Source organism: Pelophylax lessonae, assembly GCF_965119305.1.
Source record: "Pelophylax lessonae genome assembly, chromosome: 9".
NCBI lineage: Eukaryota > Metazoa > Chordata > Amphibia > Anura > Ranidae > Pelophylax > Pelophylax lessonae.
The window spans coordinates 183,749,191-183,774,109 of NC_138776.1; the positions used below are offsets into that span (position 1 = coordinate 183,749,191).

General features: G+C 42.6%; 1 protein-coding gene across 2 annotated transcripts in view; it reads left to right on the forward strand.

Annotated features, from left to right (window-relative positions):
• The window catches only part of POLR3A (RNA polymerase III subunit A), a 138,507-nt gene that overhangs the window by 87,812 nt on the left and 25,776 nt on the right, over positions 1-24,919 (forward strand). The window contains exons 20-26 of one of the 2 annotated variants that reach the window (XM_082266796.1): positions 4,397-4,567; positions 6,029-6,142; positions 7,031-7,066; positions 12,219-12,305; positions 15,885-15,967; positions 19,187-19,357; positions 20,094-20,187. In XM_082266796.1, the coding sequence (XP_082122922.1) occupies positions 4,397-4,567; positions 6,029-6,142; positions 7,031-7,066; positions 12,219-12,305; positions 15,885-15,967; positions 19,187-19,357; positions 20,094-20,187 (756 nt within the window). The remainder of the gene's footprint in view (positions 1-4,396; positions 4,568-6,028; positions 6,143-7,030; positions 7,067-12,218; positions 12,306-15,884; positions 15,968-19,186; positions 19,358-20,093; positions 20,188-24,919) is intronic. The other variant, XM_082266797.1, reaches the window with a different exon arrangement.

A 24,919-nucleotide genomic window follows, 5' to 3' on the forward strand; every position in this document is an offset into this window, starting at 1 on the left:
ATAATATAACAATATAAATACTAAAATATACAATAAAAGGTGATTTCAATATTTCTGGTGCAAAGTGCAATTAGTATTTCTACAGTGGCAATAAATAGTAAAGTATATCAATATTTGTAGTGATAATCAAAAAAAAAAGTGCATAGCGTGCCTATATAATATATAGCGAATGATATAATAAAATTGAAAAACAAATAAATCAACATGCGCGAATTAACTAAGTGAAAGCTGTTATTGAAAAATAAATTGTGAAAAAAAAGTGTCTAGTGCTATTTTTCAGTGCTGGATATTGCACTTCCCATCGGTTTCTGAAGAATAGTCCATTTAAGAATGTGCATCCAATAACAATCAATAGTGACCTCCGCTGCAACACCCTGTGAGTCTGGGTTCTCACCTCCACTAGTGCGACCTAGTGGTTAAGCTAGGTCTTACAGCGCGGATTGCCCTAATTAGGGTCACCTTTCCCGGAGCCGGTGGTCTGCTGGTCTCCCAGGGGGTTATTTCTCCTTAATTGATGTCCCTCATAGTACCATGCGATGTTACATGAAAGAAATGGGGGGACTCCAATAGTGCTTATATCTTTCAAACAAGTTTTATTAAATGAAAGCAATAATGTACTGACATTTAGTGGGTGCTTCAAGCGCACCAATCGTACAAGCATCTTTAGTAGCAATTGGATGTGATGGCGATTTGGTGGGAATGGGGATCCTCTGTGTGCTGCTCCTTTCCTGATTGGAATTGGCAGTGATCATATCCCCCTTAGAAGACACGGTGACCCTGTGTCGAGCGCGTAGGGGAGGGGCCCGGACGCTATCACTGCCAATTCCAATCAGGAAAGGAGCAGCACACAGAGGATCCCCATTCCCACCAGATCACCATCCCATCCAATTGCTACTAAAGATGCTTGTATGATTGGTGCGCTTGAAGCACCCACTAAATGTGAGTACATTATTGCTTTTACTTAATAAAACTTGTTTGACAGATATAAGCACTATTGGAGTCCCCCCATTTCTTTCATGTAACATCGCATGGTACTATGAGGGACATCAATTAAGGAGAAATAACCCCCTGGGAGACCAGCAGACCACCGCCTCCGCGAAAGGTGACCCTAATTAGGGCAATCCTCGCTGTAAGACCTAGCTTAACCACGAAGTCGCACTAGTGGAGGTGAGAACCCAGACTCACAGGGTGTTGTGGTGGAGGTCACTATTGATTGTTATTGGATGCACATTCTTAAATAGACTATTCTTCAGAAACCGATGGGAAGTGCAATATCCAGCACTGAAAAATAGCACTAGACACTTTTTTTTTTTTTTTCACTATTTATTTTTCAATAATGGCTTTCACTTGGGTAATTTGCGCATGTTGATTTATTTGTTTTTCAATTTTATTATATCATTCGCTATATATTATATAGGCACGCTATGCACTTTCTTTTTTGATTATCACTACAAATATTGATATACTTTACTATTTATTGCCACTGTAGAAATAATAATTGAAGTCACCTTTTATTGTATATTTTATTATTTGTATTGTTATCATAATAGTATTATTGAATGCACTTTATATGATCAAATTCATGTCGTTTACCTATTGATTATATTTTGCACATATACAGATCACATTTGCACATATACAGTGGGTACGGAAAGTATTCAGACCCCCTTAAATTTTTCACTCTTTGTTATATTGCAGCCATTTGCTAAAATCATTTAAGTTCATTCTTCTTCCTCATGAATGTACACATAGCACCCCATACTGACAGAAAAACACAGAATTGTTGACATTGTTGCAGATTTATTAAAAAAGAAAAACTGAAATATCACATGGTCTAAGTATTCAGACCCTTTGCTCAGTATTTAGTAGAAGCCCCCTTTTGATCTAATACAGCCAGCAGTCTTTTTGGGAAAGATGCAACAAGTCTTTCACACCTAGATTTGGGGATCCTCTACCATTCCTCCTTGCAGATCCTCTCCAGTTCTGTCAGGTTGGATGGTAAACGTTGGTGGACAGCCATTTTTAGGTCTCTCCAGAGTTGCTCAATTGGGTTTAAGTTAGGGCTCTGGCTGGGCCATTCAAGAACAGTCACGGAGTTGTTGTGAAGCCACTCCTTCGTTATTTTAGCTGTGTGCTTAGGGTCATTGTCTTGTTGGAAGGTAAACCTTCAGCCCAGTCTGAGGTCCAGAGCACTCTGGAGAAGGTTTTTGTCCAGGATATCCCTGTACTTGGCCGCATTCATCTTTCCCTCGATTGCAACCAGTCGTCCTGTCCCTGCAGCTGAAAAACACCCCCACAGCATGATGCTGCCACCACCATGCTTCACTGTTGGGACTGTATTGGACAGGTGATGAGCAGTGCCTGGTTTTCTCCACACATACCGCTTAGAATTAAGTCCAAAAAGTTCTATTTTGGTCTCATCAGACCAGAGAATCTTATTTCTCACCATCTTGGAGTCCTTCAGGTGTTTTTTAGCAAACTCCATGCGGGCTTTCATGTGTCTTACACTGAGGAGAGGCTTCCGTCGGGCCACTCTGCCATAAAGCCCCGACTGGTGGAGGGCTGCAGTGATGGTTGACTTTCTACAACTTTCTCCCATCTCCTGACTGCATCTCTGGAGCTCAGCCACAGTGATCTTTGGGTTCTTCTTTACCTCTCTCACCAAGGCTCTTCTCCTCTGATAGCTCAGTTTGGCCGGACGGCCAGCTCTAGGAAGGGTTCTGGTCGTCCCAAACGTCTTCCATTTGAGGATTATGGAGGCCACTGTGCTCTTAGGAACCTTAAGTGCAGCAGAAATCTTTTTGTAACCTTGGCCAGATCTGTGCCTTGCCACAATTATGTCTCTGAGCTCTTCAGGCAGTTCCTTTGACCTCATGATTCTCATTTGCTCTGACATGCATTGTGATCTGGAAGGTCTTATATAGACAGGTGTGTGGCTTTCCTAATCAAGTCCAATCAGTATAATCAAACACAGCTGGACTCAAATGAAGGTGTAGAACCATCTCAAGGATGATCAGAAGAAATGGAAAGCACCTGAGTTAAATATATGAGTGTCACAGCAAAGGGTCTGAATACTTAGGACCATGTGATATTTCAGTTTTTCTTTTTTAATAAATCTGCAACAATGTCAACAATTCTGTGTTTTTCTGTCAGTATGGAGTGCTATGTGTACATTCATGAGGAAGAAGAATGAACCTAAATGATTTTAGCAAATGGCTGCAATATAACAAAGAGTGAAAAATTTAAGGGGGTCTGAATACTTTCCGTACCCACTGTACATACGTATACGTTTTTGGAGCACTTTATATTGCGCGGCATTACCTAAATTAATTTGGATTATTTTACACTTTAGGGAGAGTGCTGTGCTCGCAGCAATATCGAGAGAAGTACTAGACCTATTTAGCTTGCAGGAACACTTACTTGTTATGACTCCTAATTTATCCTGGACATTATAGTTCCAGTTGACTATGCGCATTGGCACATTCACCTGGTAATATAAGGTTAGATCAGGGAGTCCAAGCCTGCCACGCATATTGGCACACTGCATGAGTGTGTAAGACACAATAGGAGGCTTGCTGTTCCAGACAAAGGAAGTGAATACACAACGAACTCTTAAGTAAATACATCTTCGGTATCCAGATGGGGAGAATTTGGAAATAAAACAAAAATTTGGGAAGCACCACCATTTTTTATAATAATTCTTCTCCCTAGCCAAGTGAATTGGGCATTTCATCACGTAGCCAAGTCAGCTTTGACCGTTTCCAAAAGGGTGGGATGTTTTCTTTAAACCAATCATGAGTGACTGCTGTCAGTTTAATACCTAAATGGGTGATAGGGTTGTCCTGCCACTTAAAAAGAAAAGACTCCTCTAACACCTTCCTATCCTCCTGGAAGACATTCATATGACAGTTTCCTAAATTAATCTTATAAAAACGCTCTAACTCCCCCAATAGATTCGGGAGCACCACCCATGAAGTGCTAACAAACAAAAAAAAATCATCTGCAAATGCGGCAAGTTTGTGCCCTGTAGAGCCAGCGATAACCCCAGAGATATTAGGATTCAGCCTGACCATACACAAAAAAAAACATTACTAGAATGAAAAGTAAGCGGGATAAAGGGCACCCCTGTCTGATCTCATTAGGTATTTTAAAAGGAGGTGAGAGAACCTGGTTCACACTTGAGCCATTGGGCTAGTATAAAGAGCCTCAATCCAAGCTCCCATCCTGTCCCCCCCTATGAGCCTTTGCAGCACTGGTGATTTGGATAGATTTATCTTTTTATTAGACTAAAACAAAATGTCAGATTTTTTTTCAGCATAAGTGTTCCTCAGTGACTGCAACACTTCAGGCATGGCGGTTTTCTCCTCTAAAGACATGGTTGTCTTATTGCTTGCAGAGACGATTAGTAAAATCCCTTGAAGACTTGTGCTCACAGTATGACCTGACTGTCCGGAGCTCCACTGGTGATATTATCCAGTTCATATATGGAGGTGATGGACTGGACCCTGCTGCCATGGAAGGAAAAGATGAACCTCTTGAGTTTAAAAGAGTCTTGGACAATGTCAAGGTGAGATTTATTCTCTGATATAAATCGTAGATTTCCCACAATGGCTCTATTATTGCAGATTTCTGAGTTTTCTGTGCCACAGGGAGGCAGAAACAGGCCTCCTACTAGGGAGGGTATGGTCTTTGAGAAGTTAGTAGTCACAGTTGACAGGGTTGTTGTCCGACAGCTTAATTACTTCGACTCTCACACCTGTTCACCCCCAATGGAGCAGAGCAATTTTTAAATTTTTCCTATAGATCTGAAATTCATTGTTTTAAGCAATGAAAGTTTGTAAAAAATAAATAAATACCTGTTTACTTACCTATGGTTACTATGGTAACCCTGTATTGCTCTGGTCACAGTATTTAAAAAATAAACTAGTTAAAAAATGTCACCAGTCAGTGTCCCTGATCGCCACCACACCAGTTATATAATGACATTAAGTTTGAAAAAAGTCTTCATTTTCTAAAAACAATTGTTTGGTCATTTGAGGGGGGATATTTGTACTGTCCTGGCATTTTCGGGCTTTAAGAAATGCGACAAGCCTTTAGTAAATCAGGATTGATCAATTTTCAGATATACCATAGTTGTGGCCTCTAACTTTCCTACATACTAAATGGTATACACTGGTTTGAGTTATTTTTCACCAAAGAAGTGCAGCAGTATACATTTTGGCCTAAATTTATGAATAAAGATAATTTATTTGTAAAATTTTATAATGGAAACAAAGAAAAGCGGGTCTCTTTTTTTTTTTTTTTTTTTTTTTTTTTTTAAATTGTCGGTCTTTTTTCATTCATCTTAAATAATGTCATATGGGTACAGCGTTGCTGGACCATGCAATTGTCATTCAAAGTGCGACAGCACTTAAAACTGAAAATTAGTCTGAGCAGGTCTGGGGTTAAAGTGCCCAGTATTAAAGTTGTTAAAAATGAAAGTTGTGATTTTATTTTTGTTTGTTTTTTTTTTTGTGTTTTTTTTTGCACATTTTTTTTAAATGAGAAATGTGGAAATAAATGTTAAATATGTATATGTTCACTAACGGAACAAAAAAGTAAATGTTACATAGTTAACGAAATAGAAACTTTTTTTGAATTGTCAGTTATCTTTACCTGACTTTTTCTGCAGCTCTAAGGCTCCATTTACGCCTGAGCGTATCATTTTCAGGCGGTTTTTCAGGCATTTGGAGGCAGGCATTGACATCTAACAAAAACGCCTGTAATCTGGCAAAAAAGAAGCTCATGTACTTTTTGGAAGATTTGTTGGTCAGTAAGCAACTTATTTTCCCAAAAGTTTATACAGAAGCAAGCAGGGCAGTGCGATACTTTTTGCTTTCATTCTGATTATATACTTTGACTTGTTTAGAACATCAGGATGAGATAAGACAATATAGTATTTATTACTTCCTGCTAATTACATTTCTGGTAACATACTTATTATTCTGCGTTTCCCTCCTTTTTTTTTTTTTTTTTTTTTTTTTTTTAGGCTATTTTTTCCTGTTCAAGCGAACCAGCACTAAGTACAAATGAGCTGCTTCTAACTACAGAGTCCATCTTGAAGAAGGCAGAGTTTCAGTCTTGCCAGGATTCTTATTTGCAGGTAACGAGGGTTGCTTTTTCTATGCCTTGACCAGGCAGTTAAATTAATTTACTATGATTTGTTGTCATATTTCCAGTGAAGCCCAGACACATTTCTGAAAAGGTTAACATTTATCAGTTTGTAAACCTGTAACAAACCATTCAGCAATATGGACAGCCGCTTGACTGTGCCTTTTTAAAGGCCACCTCCCACCTTTAGACCATGTTATCCCCCCCCCCCCCCCCAAGAGTTTGTGGGGGGTTCTTCTTCCTCATTGCTGCTGTCACTTTTGAATCTTGCATGGCTCTGCGGGACTCTGCCTGCACAGCTGCCTCATTTGTTCAGTGATCTGTGAATGAATGAACTACAAGTCCTGTCTTCTACTTCTGCAGATGGACTTGTAGTTCTCAGGGAACGCAAGTGCATTTTTTACTGCGCTCATAGTCCATTGACACTTGCTCCAGCTCAGTAACTGAAAGTCTTTACACAAGGAGCTGGAGGAAGAATTTGCAGGAGCTTGTGAATTGCACCTATAATCCAGTGATGACAATTATAATGCTTTGCAAGCTCATTTGTACATAAATGCATATCTTTTGCGACAAATATGGGTGCCTTTCATATATACAGATGACGTTACCAGTCCTGTTGTCTTATGTGAAAAGCACCACAATGCCACCTATATTTAACTTAAACTGTGAGGTCTGTCATCAGAATTTTCTCCACCTTCCATTTACATCCCTGTATCATGTAGTTAGTTTGTCTTATTTTGTTTAACTGGCTGTCTTTGTCGTTTTGGCCATTTATACAGTCAAGAACTTTCTCAATTGTGCAGAAATTTAATATTTCTCTGCTTTCCTGAAACATTACACTTTATTTTATTCATTTTTCCTCCTTTTCCCACGTATCAAGTCTCTCACAGATACAGGTTACAGACATTATTATGAGGTAAATGTAGAATGGAATGAAAATTGCACCGTGTGTTCACATATTGTGTGCATTTCTGTGTACGTAGAATAGCAAGTGTGTGTCTAGTTGGTGTTTCCCTTTCCTCCACATGAAAGTAGAATCCACCCTGACATTTTCCTTTTAGTTTTTGGGGGACATGTTCCTGGGCTTGAATCCTGGGAAAGCTCCCTGGCCCTCGTGGAAAATTCTCTTTACCTTTGTGATTCCGTTGATGGCTGGAATTCCAGTGTACAGTTTGTGTCCTGTGTGATTGACACAAAAATAATGCTAGTATGCTGTGCAATCTTCCCATCCTTCCTCGAAAGTTGATTTTCTGTGGGATTGTATGAGTAATTCGCTTTGGCTTAGAAGACAAACTCGTATAAAAAAACCTGTGGTACTCCACTGCACCCTCTGTTTCTACCACCTGCTTCTATTTCACGATTTGTGTTCTGTATTATTCAAGGACCAGCAGATGGGACCACAACATGCAGCAGGGGATGCAAACATCAGATGCTCCTAGAAAAAAATGTTTTTGTTCTCCTTTTAAACTCAATTCTTTATTCTTTCAAAGTGGGTGGTAGGGCATGTAAGTATTGTTTTCTTTCAGGGAGGTTTTTTATTTTATTAGAACTAAAAGCAAAACCTTTTTCTTTCGCCCTTCATAACAGTAGGGTTATACTTCCCCCCCCCCCCCCCCCCCACAGGAGTAGGACACTAGGCAGAAAAAAAGTTCTGGCTACACCTATGGGCAGTCCAGGAGGTATACTCCCCTCTCTGCTATATGATGTCAGTTTTAATCTGCCTAGTCAGGAGTAAGAACCTAGTTCCTTGCTGGGATCTGTGGTCTTGGCGAAACTTTTTTTTCTAGTTAGTTTTTTTTCTCCGGATTTTTTTCCTGTGAGATCTATAAGCAACTAAGCCGGATCTGGGTGACCGGCTGGATATATAGATCCAGTGGTCACCCCAGCCGGCCAGTGAGTGCGTGCAGACCCCAGCTCTGCGCTAGGTCGGCCGCGACATGGTCCCACCGGACGGGGACTGGGCCTGCGAGTTAAACGTCTCGCCAGGTTGCACACGACCGGGTCTAGGCCCAAATCGCAGCATTCCTATTGGCCGGCAACCCCCCACTTTGGTGGAGAGGGGTTCTGTCAGGAGATGGTGCCAGTCTGTTCCAGGTATGTAATTGTTCCCCCCCCCCCCTCCCCCTGACGGGTTTTGGGGTGGACACAGTCCCCTTCCTAGGACGGTCGGACCCCTGAGATTCCCCTCTGTCCTGTCACGCACCCCCCCCCTTCCCCTTACCTGCCCCCCCCTTCCTCCCCTCCCTGACTGGGGATATGGGGTGCTTGCATCCAACCCTGGGGGCTGGGACCGGGCGTCATGTGGATGATGGGGACAGGGGGATACACCGCAGGCGACCGGATGATCGATCACGCAGGGGGTGACTCGCCTGTCACTATCAGGGCCCCCCATCCTGTCGATCCCGTCCAGGGGGCTGAAGCTCCGCAGGCCGCGCAGGGCCACCATTTTCTTGTAGGGCATGTGCTGCATAGGATCGGCGGCCATGTTTCTGTAGCCTGACGGCCATTTTGAGGTGTTTCTTTTGGCGGTGGAGCCCCTCCCTATTCCCTAGTGCTGACAGACAGGTTTTATTCTTCTGATCAAGATCGCTGCAGACACGTGCTGTACAGACATCCTGGGCCTTCCTGGTGCATTTCTGGTGCGGGTGGTGAGTCTGGGGGGGTCTCTCTCTCTCTCTCTCTCTCTCTCTCTCTGCTGAGGGTCTTCAGTGCTTTGTGCCTGACCTCTTTGGGACATTCCTAAAAAAAAGTGTTTTTTCTGTGGGTTTCCCTGGTGCGTAATGGACCCTATGGAACACCTTTCCCCACCTGACCCACCTCTCGGAGGCTGTAGAGCCTTCTGGATCCCAGCCATCTATAGATGCACTGTCGGCGGTCCTGGAATCTTTTGTGTCCCAGGTGGAGGCGGCCTTTAAGGGGTGAAGTACCAAAAAACGCCCCTCCCCCCCCGCCTACCCCTGCCTCAACTGATGGGTCAGATTCTGAATCGGATTCAGCCACCGCAGACGTGGGTCTACTGCCTCGTGCCCTGTCTCCTCTGACAGTGAGGATGACACCTCTCCCTCCGCCACCGTGCAAGAAAAGGCGCTGGTGGATGCACTACTTGTATCTGTGTGTGAGACCCTAAAAATAGGACGCAGCTGCGACTGAGACGCAAGTTACTTTTGGCGCACAGAAGCCATCCAGAGCGGCAAAGGTTTTCCCCTTTTCCGTGTATTTTGACAACATGTCAAAAAAGCGCCTCCCTGGGGTGCCTAAGCAGATTGCTAGATGCTTACCCCTTTGAGGAGTTCATATAAAGAAGTGGACTGTGCCACTTACAGTAGAACCTCCGTTCTCCCTACTGAATAAAGCTACCATGATTCAAGTGTAGGATTGCCTATCCTTTAAAGATCCGGCGGATAGAAAGGCGGAGTCGGTGGCCCGAAATAAGTACTCCCTGGCGGGGTCTGCACTCAGACTATTGCCCTTGTGTCTCAAACTTTGACTGAATGGCTAAGTTACTACGCCGTGACCTGGAGGGGGACCAATTCCCCCCCTGCCTTTGCGGAGCTGGCAGACCAGTTGATTCAGGGGCTGCAATTTCTTTGCGATGCCGCTCTGTTTGTGGCTCCACTATTGGCGTGACTGTTGGTGTCGGCAGTGGTCGTTCGTATACTTTGGCTAAAATGCTGGTCTGCGGATCAGACCAAGAAGGACTTGTCTGATCTACCTTTTCAAGGAGTATCGCCTGTTTGAGGCTACCCTCAATGACATTATCAAAGGTCTTACAGGGGGTAAGAGTACCTTTCTCCCACAGGCTAACAAGTGTAAGGACCCTCAGGATAAAGTGATAAGGGATCAAAGGCCTTCAAGGCCCCCTCGGGTGGCTCCAAGCGACCCTGGTCTGGCAAACAGAATTTGGTTTTCCCCAGACCTGCGAATAAGACCCCTTTGGCCTGAAGGTGTGCCCTCACCCGTATCTGGGGTGGGGGGACGTCTTTGCCGGTTCCCGGACCTGTGCCTATCCCGGCTACAAGACAAGTGGGTACACAAGGTCATACGGTCGGGTTACAAGATCAAGTTTCGATCCGTCACTTCGGTAAGGTTCTTCCCTTCCAATGTGCGACTGTCCCCGAATCGCTTATAGGCTCTCTTTGGGGTGTTGCAGGACCTGTTACAACAAGGAGTAATAGTTTTGGTTCCTTATTTGGAATGTTTTCATGGCAAGCAAGAAGTAGATGGAGAGGATTCCCTTCATGAAATCCTTGATTTCTTTATCAAGAAGGTAACATGGTATGAGTATATTGCTACCAAGCAAAGCAAGATAAAGACTCTCAACTTCTACCCAGAGAAAGTATTACTTTTGTTCTTCACAGGCCTCTCTTCTGGTGACAGCTCATTCAGCTAGAAAATCAGCGCATCCTGAGCTTTTCAGCATCAAGCTTCTGCCTAGCAGATTTGGGATGCTGCCACCTGGTTGCCAGTTCACAAAGTTATGAAGTTTTATCAGGTGGCCATTATTGCATTAGCTGATGCTACTTTTTGTTTACAAGGTGCTTCAGTCTGCTGCTGGAATTGAGTACTGTACCTTTTTTGTTTGTCCTGAAGTGTTTGTTGGCTGGTGTTGCTGTTGAACTCTCCTCTTGTTGGTATTGCTTTGGGATATCCCAGTCTCTGTATCTTCCAGTGTCCTGTACTGTATGAACAAGAAAATGGGCTTTTTTGACTCACCTGGAAAATCTATTTAATGGAGTACAAAAACCCAGTATCTGCATCTGCCTGTGTCTTGTACTGCACTCCAGGAAATTAATTTTACAAGTAGGACAAAGTTCCCATTTTTGTCTTTTTAAACTGAAAATAGCAAATCTTATTTACTCACTGTGCAAGTGAACATTTTAGTAATCAGGTGAAGGGCGTTTGCTTTTACGGTACATATAATTCACCTGATCACAAGTGTTTGTGATAATGGTAAGACAAAAAAATCCACAGGAGTTTAATCTCTTTACTGGATATTGGAGACATGAACTGGGCTTGTGCTAACAAGTACACTGGTACCACTGTTCTGTTCATAGCAGCAGTACTATTTAGGATGGCTTCACACTGCAGCATGGATAAAGTACAGTGTACCCATGGTTTGGTTGCTGGTTAGCTGCGCTTTTACTATAGACTTCTGTTAGGTCATGTGGTTTTGGCACAAAAACCACAGGGCATAGTGGAAGTCTACGGCAAAGTGCAGCAAACATGCATCAAAACCGTGGATACACTGTGCTGCACTTAAAGCGCAGCAGGGTAGTGTAAAGCCACCCTTACAGTAGCCAAAGTATATACAAAAGCAAATACTACCTTACTGAAATTGAAAGGTCTATATGAAAACGTAAAACCATCCAGGTTTATCTTATTTCCTAATGATAAAGCGGTTAAACTGTGAATCCCCTAATCTGTATGTCTTGTTTTTTTATGAGCGGGTGCTGTGCTTGCTTTAGTATTTCCATTTAAAAAAACAAGAGAAAAACTTTTAATCTTCTCTTGCATTTGAAGATAAAGCATGTTTTGTGTATCCTGTTTGAAGGAAGGAACTGTGCTAGTCTTGTCACACTCAGACTTTCTATACAGGCTCATTCTTTCTGCTATACAAACACATCACGGGCAAAGAATACTTCAAATTGTATCAAGGTTCCAGTTAACTCTGTGCTATTGACTGCATGTTGGCATTTTATTGGTGTGGTTTCAGCATGCTTCAGTGTTGGCAAATACCGATATGTCCACTTAAACACCGCATTGCAGTGTTAAGGCTAGTGGGTTTGTTTTGCAGACTGAAGAATGAACAGATTTAATACCTGTTCACACCTGTGTGTTTTTAGGTGCAGTGTGTTTAAAAAAAAAATAAATAAAAACGAGGTGCTTGCCGCATCTTTGTATGACATGCGTTTTCATGAAAGCGCATCAGAGTTGAGTGGTAACGTATGTAAACCTCTTCTAAAATGTACTGCACAATTGTGACCTAGCCCTGAAGACCTCGATTTAATAATTCTATGTTATGTAATGTAATTGCTGCATATTTAATGTCCTGACTTTTCATCCACCAGGAAATCAAGAAGTTTGTTAATGGGGTATCAGAAAAAATAAGAAAGACCAGAGATAAATATGGAATTAATGACAACGGCTCCACAGAGGTAACCACAGTGTGTCCTTTTGCATATCACTTGCAGTGTAGCAATTATAAAAATATTCTTCGGAAACTTTTCTTTACTATTAGCCTGTCGGGGCCCTTTCTTTGTAGATTTTCACCACCCCAATAATTCAGAAGTTTAGGTAGTTGACACAGTGAAGTGATAGAGCAGTTTGCACAGGTTGCTTAGGATGTGCATGATCAGGTTGCTGAGAACATCAACAAAGGTACTGTCCTTTTCCTTATGATTTCATACTAATAAATTGGACACTGGTTTGCAGTCAGTTGTTAATGAACTAGTAGCATAACCAGTCCAAAAATTTGTAGTGCATCTTAGAATTGTGGAGGTTTTTTAAGTAAAATTGTAGATCCTAGATGTTTTTTCAGTAATGAGCACATTTTATTGTCCAGCCTAAAATCCTTCTAGGAACTGATTTTATAATAGCTAGAAGAAAAAATAGTGGTAACATTTTCCTTGTCAACCATTCTGATTCCAGTCTTTTCTATGGACGCATAGGAGATAGTCATCTGGTCCTGTGGGCAGTACGTTTTTTTTTTTTTTTTTTTTTTTTTTACATTTTTCTGAATCTGCACATGGATTGGCAATTTAAGCCATTGTAGCATGGTGTTATGCATAGTAAATGTGAAATATAAAATTTAGTACTAATATTTTACTGTAATCACACAGTGATACTCTACATAGGTATGACTATTGTGTAGTAGGTTTCAGTGCTCTGGATATTTAGTGTCTGAGCTTCTGTTTTGGTGGTGAAGTTTGTGCTCCAGCACAGTCCATTTTTCTGTGGATTAACTGAAATTTGGCCTAATCTATATATGCATGTTTAACCCCTTGGCGCCGGCCGCATGCAAATATGCGGCCTCTCGGTGCCTGGTCCTTAGCGCAGAGAGGCCGCATATTTGCATGAATTGCAGTCACTAGAGTTGTGCTGAGAGCACGTGTGCTGCGTGCTCCTGGCACAGTTACCGCCATCTAACTGGATCACGTGACAGCCCATCACAGCAGTCATGTGATCTTAAGCCCCGCCTCCTGGTATCAGAAACTTCTTAAAGGGCCGGGAGGCGCCAACGCAAAGAGGTTAATTTTAAGGGGTCATCTTTACAGAAAATTTGTAAAGACGAACTAACAATAGACACACTCCCTCACCCTGGCTCCTGCTCTACTTACTGCCTCAGTGTGACTGCACTGACCAATCAGAATCTATCTGGTCTGTACTGGAACCACGGACGGAGAAGGGGCTCAAAGGGAGTGTGTCTGCCATCTGGCGTTGGTTCATCTTTACATTTTCTTTGTAAAGGTAAACTAACATGTTAAACTAAAAAGTTATCGATATTGTACTTTTGTTTTTAGAGGATACATTTGAACGGTTCTCAACCCATTTTAATTTAAATATGCTACACCTCCAAAGGTTGTTTATTGCTGTCCAAGATCATCATTCACAGCAACATGAATTGATTGCTCGAAAAGCATAGTGTTCCCTTCCCTAATGTCATTAAATACACTCATTCAGGACTCCATTCTCCTGTACTTTTTCAACATATTTGAACAGGCAAACATTAGCTCTTCTTTCAAACAGTGTCAAATAAAAGTGATATACTTAACAAAATACACTAAATTTAAAATAAACTTGGCATGCTGTAATCATTCTCATACTATAAATGAATGGAAATACAGATTTTACAAGTTTAGGTACCCTACATTTATCTCCAAGTCAACTTCTTAAAATCAAATCCAGTGTTCGAAAAACAGGTGCAGGCATCATCCTGGTATAACCACTGCAACCTGAGGACATCAATTTGATAAATTATTAAAAATGAAAAATTGCCTTATGTTTTTATTCAAGTATAACACTTGTTTGAAAGAAGATCTGTTTAACTATATTGAAAAATTCAACAACTAACATTGGTAAAGTCACTCGTAAGGTGGTCCAAGGTTGTCTGCTCCTTTCACCTTCATCAGTACATTGCCCTTTCATCCTTCTGCCTGGCTTCTAAACACTCTAGAGAGATCTCTCTTCACTGGTAGACAACAGGCATGGCAGTGGCATGCAATGCCAAGCCGCTGCAAGCAAAGCCAACAGAATACTGGCATGTATAAAAAAGGGGATTCACTCCAGAAATAAAGAGATTCTCCCTCTCTACAAGACTCTGGTCCGGCCACATCTGGAGTATGCTGTCCAGTTCTGGGCACCGGTCCTCAGGAAGGATGTGCTGGAACTGGAGAGAGTCCAGAGAAGGGCAACAAAAATAATTAGGGGAATGGAGGACATCCGCTATGAGGAAAGACTACAAGCACTGAACTTATTCTCTCTGGAGAAGAGACAATTGAGGGGGGATATGATATAAATGTACAAATACTGTACTGGCGACCCTAGCATAAGGAACAAACTATTCAGAGAAAGGGAATACAATAAGACACGTGGCCACTCTAAAACTAGAGGAAAGGCGGTTTAACCTTAAAGTACGTAGGGGGTTCTTCACTGTAAGAGCAATAAGGATGTGGAATTCTCTTCCACAAGCAGTGGTGTCAGCAGGGAGCATCGATAGTTTCAAAAAACTATTAGATGGGCACCTTAAAGACCACAACATAGAGGGGTATACAATGTACGGTTAACAGCAAACACACACACACACATCATAGGTTGAACTGGATGGACGGATGTCTTTTTCAACCTCACTAACTATGTAACTATGTTTGGATGTCGTTCATACTGTACGCGTTCACCTATGACCTCCTTTTACTTGATTTTCTTTGTCCTTCCGAAGGCTCTCGCAGAGGGCAGCCTGCTTCTTGTTCCACCATCGCTAGGAGGATTCAATTGGGTATTGTTAAAGGCTATCCTCTGCAGAATAAGGTTTCTCCCTTTCCTATTAGGGCCCACCCCAGTAGTTTTGTAGGAGGTTCTTGGGCTTGTTCACCATCAAGCATCTATTTTTTTGCTGGTATGTAAAGATGCACCTGGTTCTCATGTTTACACGTTTTCTAAGTTTTTTACCAGGTGGATGTTCATGTTCAAGCCTCTGCATATGCCTGCTTTGATCGTAAGGTTTAAGTGAAAAATGAACAACGCTATGAGCATAAAAATACATAAACCGTGCAGATAAACGTTTTTCAGATTGTGATCTGGGTTATTTTTGGTTCCACATTGTTTACTCCTGTAAATTATGTATTTCTAACCACTATACTATATGCTGCACTCAATGCATTGTACACTCCTGACCCCTGCACTCCATGCGGTGGCCATTCTGCTTACGGCATCCTTCCTCTTCTTGTAGTGACCAAGGCAATTCCTTTTTTACTCTTTTTCATTGTCTGCTTCTTGATCTAAAAGTCTGTGGTCAATTGTTTTAGTGCATGTTAAAAATGGGGATGTTATTTTGTATGGGTGGCTACAAATGGAGGCGTGGTAAAACTGGCCGTGATCAAGGTTTCTCCTGATTGAATTTAAAATAAAGTATCCTTATTTTAACGACTTTGCTGCTAATATAACTTGTACAATAGCCCCTAAAAATGACTGTATCCTAATATGGATGCTTTTAAATAGTATTCGTTATCTTTGTGCAGCCACAGGTGTTGTACCAGTTGGACAGGATTACGCCTACTCAGCTGGAAAAGTTTTTGGAGACGTGTCGGGATAAATATATGAGGTAATGTGGCTTTTGAATTCTATTGATTTCTTCATTTTTTTTGACAATAAAACTCTGTATATAGTAAGTAGGGTTGTCCGCATTTTATCTGAGCCAGAAATAGCTACAAATCTCGATTTGTTACAGTAGTTAGTTTATGGCTGCAGAGTTGCAGGTTGAATATAGTGCATATTTATCTAGGTACAAACCAGCAGTGTGATAGAAGTTTCAGCAGCTTTGTTGCTTCCAGGCACATACTGAGGCTGACTGTTTTTGAAGCCAGCTTCAAGTACTGTAAGAAAAGACTCGTTTAGCACCTATGCCGCAAATTTGTTGGAATCTGACTTGCTAAACTTATGGCAAAACAAAAAAAGTCAAGCTTTCAAAAAAGACCATGAGTCTTGCGTTTTAGAGTTTACAGACATACCTTTTTTTTTTTTTTTTTTTTTTTTTTTTTTTTTACATATGGCATGTAAATTTATCAAAAATAAAAGCTGAATGTAATCGGCTTATGCTGTGTGGAGAATAAATGATTGAGCAGTTATTCAGAGTAGGGACATCCTAAAGTGGTTGTAAAGCCACTTTGTTTTCTTAATTGAATCCCCTGTGTTCCATTAAGTTATGTGCCCCCCGTGTATGTGCTTTATAAAAAATATGTAGCTTTATACCTCATTTCAGAGCAGCGCTCGCGTGACCGCCCGCCGCTCTCTTCCCTGATCTGAGAACTACAGCTGGAGGGGCTGAGAATCCCCCACTGACGTCAGCCAGGAAGAGAGGAGGAGAGCGTCAGGTGGTCACGTAAGTGCCGCGCAGCACTCTAAGGTATAAAGCTTATACACTGGGGCACATAACTTAATCGAACACAGGGGATTCTATTAACCACTGAAGCCCCGGAAGATTTTACCCCCATTCTGACCAGGGGGTTTTTTGCGATTTTTTTTTTTTTTTTTTTTTTTTTTTTTTTTTACTGCGTGACTTTGACGGACAATTGCGCGGTCGTGCGACGCTGTACCTAAATGAATTTCACGTCCTTTTTTTCCCACAGAGCTTTCTTTTGGTGGTATTTGATCACCTGTGCGATTTTTTTGATCATGCGCTATAAACAAAAAAAGAGCGTAATTTTTGCAAAAATAACAATATTTTTCACTTTTTTTATATGAAATTCCCCCAAAAAAAATGTAAAAATCTAAATTTTTTAACATTTTCGGCCAAATTGTTTTACGCTACATATGTTTGGGGGCAAAAAGCGTATTTTGATTGGTTTGCGCAAAAGTTATCGCTTTTACTAACAAAGGGAAAGATTTTTGTCATTTTTGGTGTTTTTTTTTTTTTTTTTTTTTTAACGAGTAATGGCGGCGATCTGCGATTTTTTTTTTTTTTTTTTTTTTTTCGGTACTGCGACATTGTGGCGGACAGATCGGACCCTTGACTGACATTTTTGACACTTTGGGGTTACCAGTGACATTACTGCAGTAATCAGTGCTATATATATGCACTGTTACTGCAAAAATGACACTGGCAGGGAAGGGGTTAACTGTATTGGACAGGGAGGGGTTAAGTGTGTCCTAGGGGCGTGATTCTAACTGTAGGGGGACAGGTCTCCTAGTGTAAAAACAAAGATCAACGGTTCTACATAGTAGAACTGTCTGATCTTCATTTTTACACAGGGAGAATGACAGGCGGCTTGTTTACATAAGCCGCTCTGTCTTTCTCCCGCTGTACCGGCGATCGTAGTGTGACCGGCGGACATCGGGTCCGCCGGTCACACGCCCACACTCCTTTGTGAACGAGCCGAGGCGGGTGCGCGCGCGCCCGCTATTGGCTCTAAAAGGAGTGACAGGTGAGCGACGTAGACCTACGTCACTCTGCCTGGCCGGGGCTGACTGCCGCAGTAAATATACTGTGAGCAGTCGGTAACCGGTTAAGAAAACAGTTATTGGAGGGGCGGGAGCAAATCGGCACTGAGACTAGCTGACATGTGGTGGGGGAGAGTAGAGACAGCGTGATGACGGAGGCACGTAAACTGACCATGGTAATCATAGCTCAGCAGCCATGATAAACGTGGTCTGTTTACAGAGGGGTGGAGGCAGCACCAGGCAGGATCAGCCAGGTTTTTAAATGATAGAAATGGACAAATTACATAGCACAAGCACTGTTTATGCTTTAAAGAAACAGGGTAATTTTTTTTTCTCTTTTTTTGTTTTTTTATAGGGTTACAGCCACTTTAAATTAGCAAAATGTTTTAATGGATAAGCGAACACCTTTTAATTTGGAAATTCTTGTGCAAAAGCATTTTTCTTTTTTTGTTGTGTTCATTGTGGGATGCAGTAGAGAAATTTGTGAATGTTTGTATCTAATGGTATATTTTCTAATTTGTTTGTCTAGCTATATGTCAGTCACAATTTATGTGTTTGATGCCTACAGTGAACACTTACGAAATTCAGTAAGAATTCTGTAAGCAGATTGAGTTCATTCATGAATTGGGAATATCTCAGAATAGGATATACAAAGAACACAGCCAGCCCTTGAAGCATTTGGTGCTTTTAGGGTTTTGTTGAAATCTCATACTATCTGCCTTTACACTTCCTCTGATGTGTTATGCACTAGGGTAACAAAAATACTTTCATAGCCCTCCTAACCATAGATCCTCCACCTAGCTGCTTACTTCCATCAGTAGGAAAGCTGCTGCTTCCTCAACTGTTTAAATCTTCTAGGCTGAAAGAATTTTCAGTGCTGGCCGCACCTATACAGCGAGATTCGAGTGGTCGTAATCTGAGATTGGATACACTCTTTGATACACTGTTTAAATACAGCCAGCGCAGAAGATAATTTTGGCCCTTAAGCCTTTTACACACGTACCGATCGTCTACTGAACGATCTGCCGTCGCCTTGCACGACAGATTCTGTTCGGCCAAAAATGTGCAGTCGGAAGCATCATACTAACAAGCCTACAATAGGCCGATCGGTCGTCGGCCGAATATTTACGGCCGACAATCGGTACATGTGTACGGGGCTTTAGGTTTTAAACAGTGGAGGAGGCTGTTGCTGTTATGTTGAAGTAAATAAGCAGCTTGATGAGGGTCTTCAGATTAGTTTAGCTTAGGAGGGCTAACTAGAGTAGAATAGCATACTTTTTACTAAGAGTGTGCCTGTCCTTCAATCATAATTGAATTCAATCTTTTGAACTAGTCAGTGGAGGCTGCATCAGTTCTAGCAATGGGTATTCATTTCTTTCCCCAGAGCACAGATGGAACCAGGTTCGGCCGTGGGAGCTCTCTGTGCTCAGAGCATTGGAGAGCCAGGAACACAGATGACCCTGAAAACGTTTCACTTTGCTGGTGTTGCATCCATGAACATCACGTTGGGTGTGCCCCGCATCAAGGAGATTATCAATGCCTCAAAGAACATTAGGTATGTGTAACCCAAGTCATCTTTAAAAAAGTTTAGGTTTAAAGCAGTAGTAAGTCTTTGTGTTAAACAAAAAAATGGGCCCCCCCCCCATTCAGGTTTCGGTCATAGCATATTAGTATGCACTGCATAATAGTACATTATGACAGACTTACTTACAAACGAAGCCATCCACTGCTGCGTTGTCACTGCTCCCTGGCATTTCCATCTTCGCCTGCTCTTCCTTCTGGGTTCGAAATCTTCAGCTACTTGAATGGCCAGGCAGCGGTGACGTCACTCCCGCTCATGTACATTGGAGTTACATTGCCGCAGCATGCAGAGCGGGCCGTTAACGTGGTCTGAGCTGTGCATTTTCCTGCTCAGATCACATTACCCACTGACAGGGGGGGGGGATTTATGACAGAAGAGGCCTCTAGGGCTCCTGTCAGCAAATGTTGTATTTATTCAGTTCACTACCACTTTAATAGTGCTGGTACATGGACAGATTGAATGGCCAGTCGGAATCTGTGACTGGTTAGGTTGCTCAGGTTCAAGCTGTATATAAGGAATAAAGCTAACAATTTGTCAAATATTTAAAGTCCAATTTTCTAACTTTTTTTTTTTTTTTTTTTTTTTTAAAGCTTTTAAAAAATATGGAGGTCTGATTAGATTTACTGTCATGATTAATGTGATGTGCTTTTTCCTAATCAAAAACACCAGATCAAACAAGGTATTAACACTCATTTTTAATTTACTTCAGCACACCAATCATTACCGCTCATCTAGATATAGATTATGACGCGGACTTTGCTCGTCTGGTGAAAGGTAGAATTGAGAAGACCCTATTAGGAGAGGTAAGAGGTTTGGTGCTTTGGGATGGTGGCCTGTAGTAATGCCAATCCCAAGAAAGTGAGGGGGAGATTTCTGAGTGCGAGTCCTATATTTTCTATAGGCATTGAACAGGTATTATTTTGATCTGTTAATTTGCTTGTTTAGTGCCTTTAGACAAAGTAATTTGTTTAAACCCTGTGGGTGAGCATTCAAATAAAGTGCCTGTCACTTTACCAGAAAAAAAGCTGCCTTCTGGTTTATAATGTAGCACTGAAAGCTGTGTACATTCCTGTAAAATCTTGCACAGAAGAGCTCTCATGATTTCCCCACTATGGTCAACTGCCTTGTTGACCACTAGGAATGTGTAGGAGAAAAGTGGGGGTGAGCAAGCATTGACACCAAAAGGAAGTGCTGAAGCTTTGCCTGATCAGAGTGTCACTGAAAGCTAAGATAAATTTACCTTTAGGTGCCCAAGCCTAGATCTGTCCACTTTTTATTTTGGGTGACTGCAAGAGTTTCAGTGCAAAAATAGGATTAACTCTTTTCTTTCTTTGAGAAAGGAGTTGTATGTACAGTATGTAGGAAGCATCTCCTAAAGTGTCCTAGGAACTGCATAGATAAATTTGAAAAATGCATCCTTACACAATAGTGCTCACTTCACACAGAGCGCTTTAGCTGTGCATTTGTCTCTTGAATATAGATTGATTGCAGTGCTAGGTTGTGAATGTGTTGTATATGCCCGATCACCCACAAAAACCTCCTTGTGATTTACTAGGTGATTTGGTATGTTTCATTGCATTTTGTCCTTGCTTGTAGTTTTAGAGCAGTGTGCTGCCGTCTCTGGCACAATACCATTTTTCATGTTGTGTTATATTTATTGAAGCCCTACCGAACACCTTTTTCTTTCTAGTCAATTGAGGGACACAGAGATTCAGAGGCTGATGGGTTATACTGATGCCTACTGATGGACACTGACAAGTCAAATAGTGGGTCGGCCCAGTATAAACCCTCCTACTCCCAGCATGCATCACATTTTTGCTAGTGTTCTAGTAGGTTGAATGATTGTCTTTTATTTTGTTTTATGGAGAAAGTCTAACCTTTTTAACTAGCTACCTTTTTTTTCTTTTAGTCAAAATTCTTGCTTCATCGCTGCTAAGCTGGTCTCTGCAGCTAACCAGGTCAGCCTTTCTTCAGCTTGATTTGGGGAGTTTTGTACTCAGACTCTGCTGTTCCCCCCCCCCCCCCCCATTCAGCATTGAGGAAGCACCTTCCTACTGCTTCTTCTGACTGCAAGTGACACGTGGAACTCTCCTAAGTTCAACTCCGCTACCTACCTTCACTGACTTGGTCAGTTTCAAAGCCCAATCCTCTGCTCCTATGCAGGATCCAGATTTGTGAGTTTTTGAAGCCTTGTAGCCTAAGCTATGTTGTCCCTGATTTGTTGTGCAGCAGGTTGGATCCTAACTGCAGAGCACTCCTGCTGTGTTGGTCTCTGTAGGGGCACGCTCCATTATCTGATACAGGTGCTGGACACTGACTGCCTCAAATTTTGCCCTCTTAGTCTTTGTCGGGAATGGTTTCTTCTCCCCTCTATCCCAAGAGGATTTCACCTCCATTTTACAGGAGTTGATGGGTCAAATAACAAATTTGATTGCTGACTGAAACCCCAGAGTTCACAAGTTTGCTTCCAAGCCTTCCCCTGCAAAATCTTGGATCTGCCTGTAGCAATAATGGGCTCTGAGCCCTCAGCTGCTTGATCCTGTGACATGCAGTCCTATTTCTCATGCTAAGTCTAAAGTCCTTGATGGATGATCCTACACCTGAGAATTCACATGCTTCTGCTATACTCCCAAATAAGAGATGGTCTCATATCTTATTAATGTGATACACACCACTTTCAAGGATCAGCCTATAACTCTACCAGTGCAGTTCCCAGTCTAGGTTTCTTTAGGGTCCCCAAGAGTGCCAAACCTTATCCTATTCACCTGTAATTTGCAGTCCTCCATTTATGGAGATCTAAAGAACCCTTACAAGCCTTCCAGAACAGCGATCAGCCTATTACCCATTTGAGGAGAGCTTTGTTAAAAAGTACACTGAACCCTCTGGTTCTGGCAGTATTCCATCTTGACAAAGCTTTGACCATCCCTGTGAAGGATGCACCTGCTTTTAAAAACCTAATTGACAAGCAAACGGAGGCCATTTCTAGAATGTTCTCTGGCAGGCCCAGCACTGCAGCTTGCCTTGGCCGTAATCTTAGTCTGACAAAATCTACCGGTTGTTTAGGTAAATAGCATTTGGAGCTTATTCCTACAGTCTTAAACTACAGTGTAGATGGATTTTTACAGGTTTACGATCTCATTTCCAGCCTAAGAAGCTTTACGCCTCAGAGATCAGGAAGAATTTTTTGTTACCTCCCAAAGCTAAACCCCCCAGCATGAGGTGGTGCCCCCGCTTTCTAAAGTGAGAAACATCTGTTAGCCTTTTCAAACAGCTGGTATGCAAGATGCTTAGGTGTAGAGATGGTTTCCAAGGGCTTCAAGCCTCCAGGTTTGTTTTTTTGGTCTACCTGTGTCATTGCACTGATTAACCGATCTCCATGCAGTCTTAGTGAGCCTTCTAAAGCAGGGTGCCAAAGCCCCAGTCCCTGAGGCAGAACCGTTCCAGAGGTGTGCTACTTCACCCTGTTCAGTTCCCATTCCAAAAGGGGACATTCGGCTCATCTTAGATCTCAAGCCCTAAATGTCTCTATTTGGGTACTGAAATGTAGTATTAAAGGTGCGACATAAAAAAAAAAAAAAAAAAACGTCATACCTACTTGCTCTGTGCAATGGTTTTGCACAGAGCAGCCCCAATCCTGCTCTTCTCTAGTCCCCTGCTGGCAGTCCTGGCTCCTCCTCCTTGACCAGTGCCCCCAATAGCAAGCCGCTTGCTATAGTGGCACTGGTGTGTGGTCGCTCCCAAGCTCTGCTCTATGCATCCTATAAGACACATAGAGCTGGGGCTTGGCCCCGTTCCCGCTGCTGTCTCAGCTAGAGTGGAGAATGAGTCCTTGGACAGCCGAGGCTCTTGTGCACATCACTGGATTGAGAGGGAGCTCAGGTAAGTAGTGGGGGGAGTAGCACAGGGAAGGTTTTTTACTTTCATGCATAGACTGCTACCAGTACTGTCAAACGCCTCCACCAGGGAGACTTTCTGGCCTTTGTGGACATAAGGATGCTTGCCTCCATGTCCCCACTTTATTAACACAAGCAATTCATTTGCTTTGCTGTGGGTCTCCAGCACCTCCAATTAGTGTCCTTGCCATTCAGGCTGTCTTCTTTATTTCAAGTATTTACCAGGAAGTTGATTCCTTTGCTACTCTTATTGCACTTCTAGATCATTCCCACTGAGAAATATGGTCAGCCCTTGTTTAGGGAGCAGTTGGTGTGGGTTTGGTTGGCCAGCGTGGCCCAAACTTAATCCTGACCCCCCCAAAAATCAATGCTGGATCCGACTTATTTTTTGGAATATCGGTTTTTTTTATCCTAGACACAGCTCAGCCTAGAGTTTTTTTTTTTTTTCTTTCTCCAGGAGAACCTTCAAACCCTTTTCTTACAGACTCGGACTCGTGGCTTGTGTGTGAGATCTTTGGGGCTGATGGTAACCTCCTGCGAAGCAGTACCATTTGCCCAGTTCCACTCTAGAGCTCTATAACACAACATCCTGTTATTGCGGGACAAGACAGACCAATTTGCCTGGCACCAAAAACCAGTTAGTCCCTGGCTTGGTGATCAGGAATCCTGGTTTTGGAGCCTGAAGGCCGGTGTGAAGTCTGCACGGTGTGTTTCAAGCAGCTTGCTAGAGGGGTACTCGAAGGCAAGAGGTGCCAGGAGCGAGCTGGCAGGAGCCCCCAGAAGAGGATCGGTGCAAAACCATTGCAAAGAGCAGCATAACATGATTGATGATTAAATAAAAAATCCTAAATATCACTTTAAGACCCAAAGCCTTATTTCTCTGTCGCTCATTGACAGACGTAGTCCTCGTTGATTAATAACAACTCGGGTTATACTGCCCTCTACAGGAGTAGGACTAGACAGGAAAGAAAACGTTCTGGCCACACCCTAGGGGCAGTCCCAGAGGGTATATCCTCTCACTTCCTGCTACAGCAAATCAGTTTTTTTCTGTCTAGTTAGGAGTAAGGACCTAGATGCCTTGCTAGGATCTTCGGTCCTGGCAGGATTTTTTTCTTAGAAAAATTTTTTAGACAGCTTTTTTTCTCCAGTGTTCCTGTGAGATCTTCAAGCAAGAAAGCTGGAACTGGGCGACGGGCTGGATGTTGAGATCCAGTGGTCACCCCAGTTCAGCCTACGAGCGCGTGCAGGCCATAGCTCCGCGCTGGGTCGGCCGCGACATAGTCCCACTGGACGGGGACTGACCCTGCGAGTTAAACGCCAATGACCATGAGTCACGGCGTCCGTATTGGTCGACAGCCCTCCCACCCCGGTGGAGAGGGGTACTGTCAGGAGTTGGCGCCCGTCTGGTTCCGGTATGGTGAGTAGTATGTTCCCCCTTTTCCCCCTGACGGGTTTGTGGTGAACGCGGGCCCCTCTCTGAAATGGTAAGGATGGGTCTCCCCTCTATCCTATAACATGTCACAGATCCCCCTATTTGAGTGTGATTTTTGTGAACAAGAAACCAGGAGGCTTGGTTTGGGAGCTGACAATCTAATGTCATTTCAAAACTGTAAAGATGACTGAAGTCAGTGGCAGTACTAGA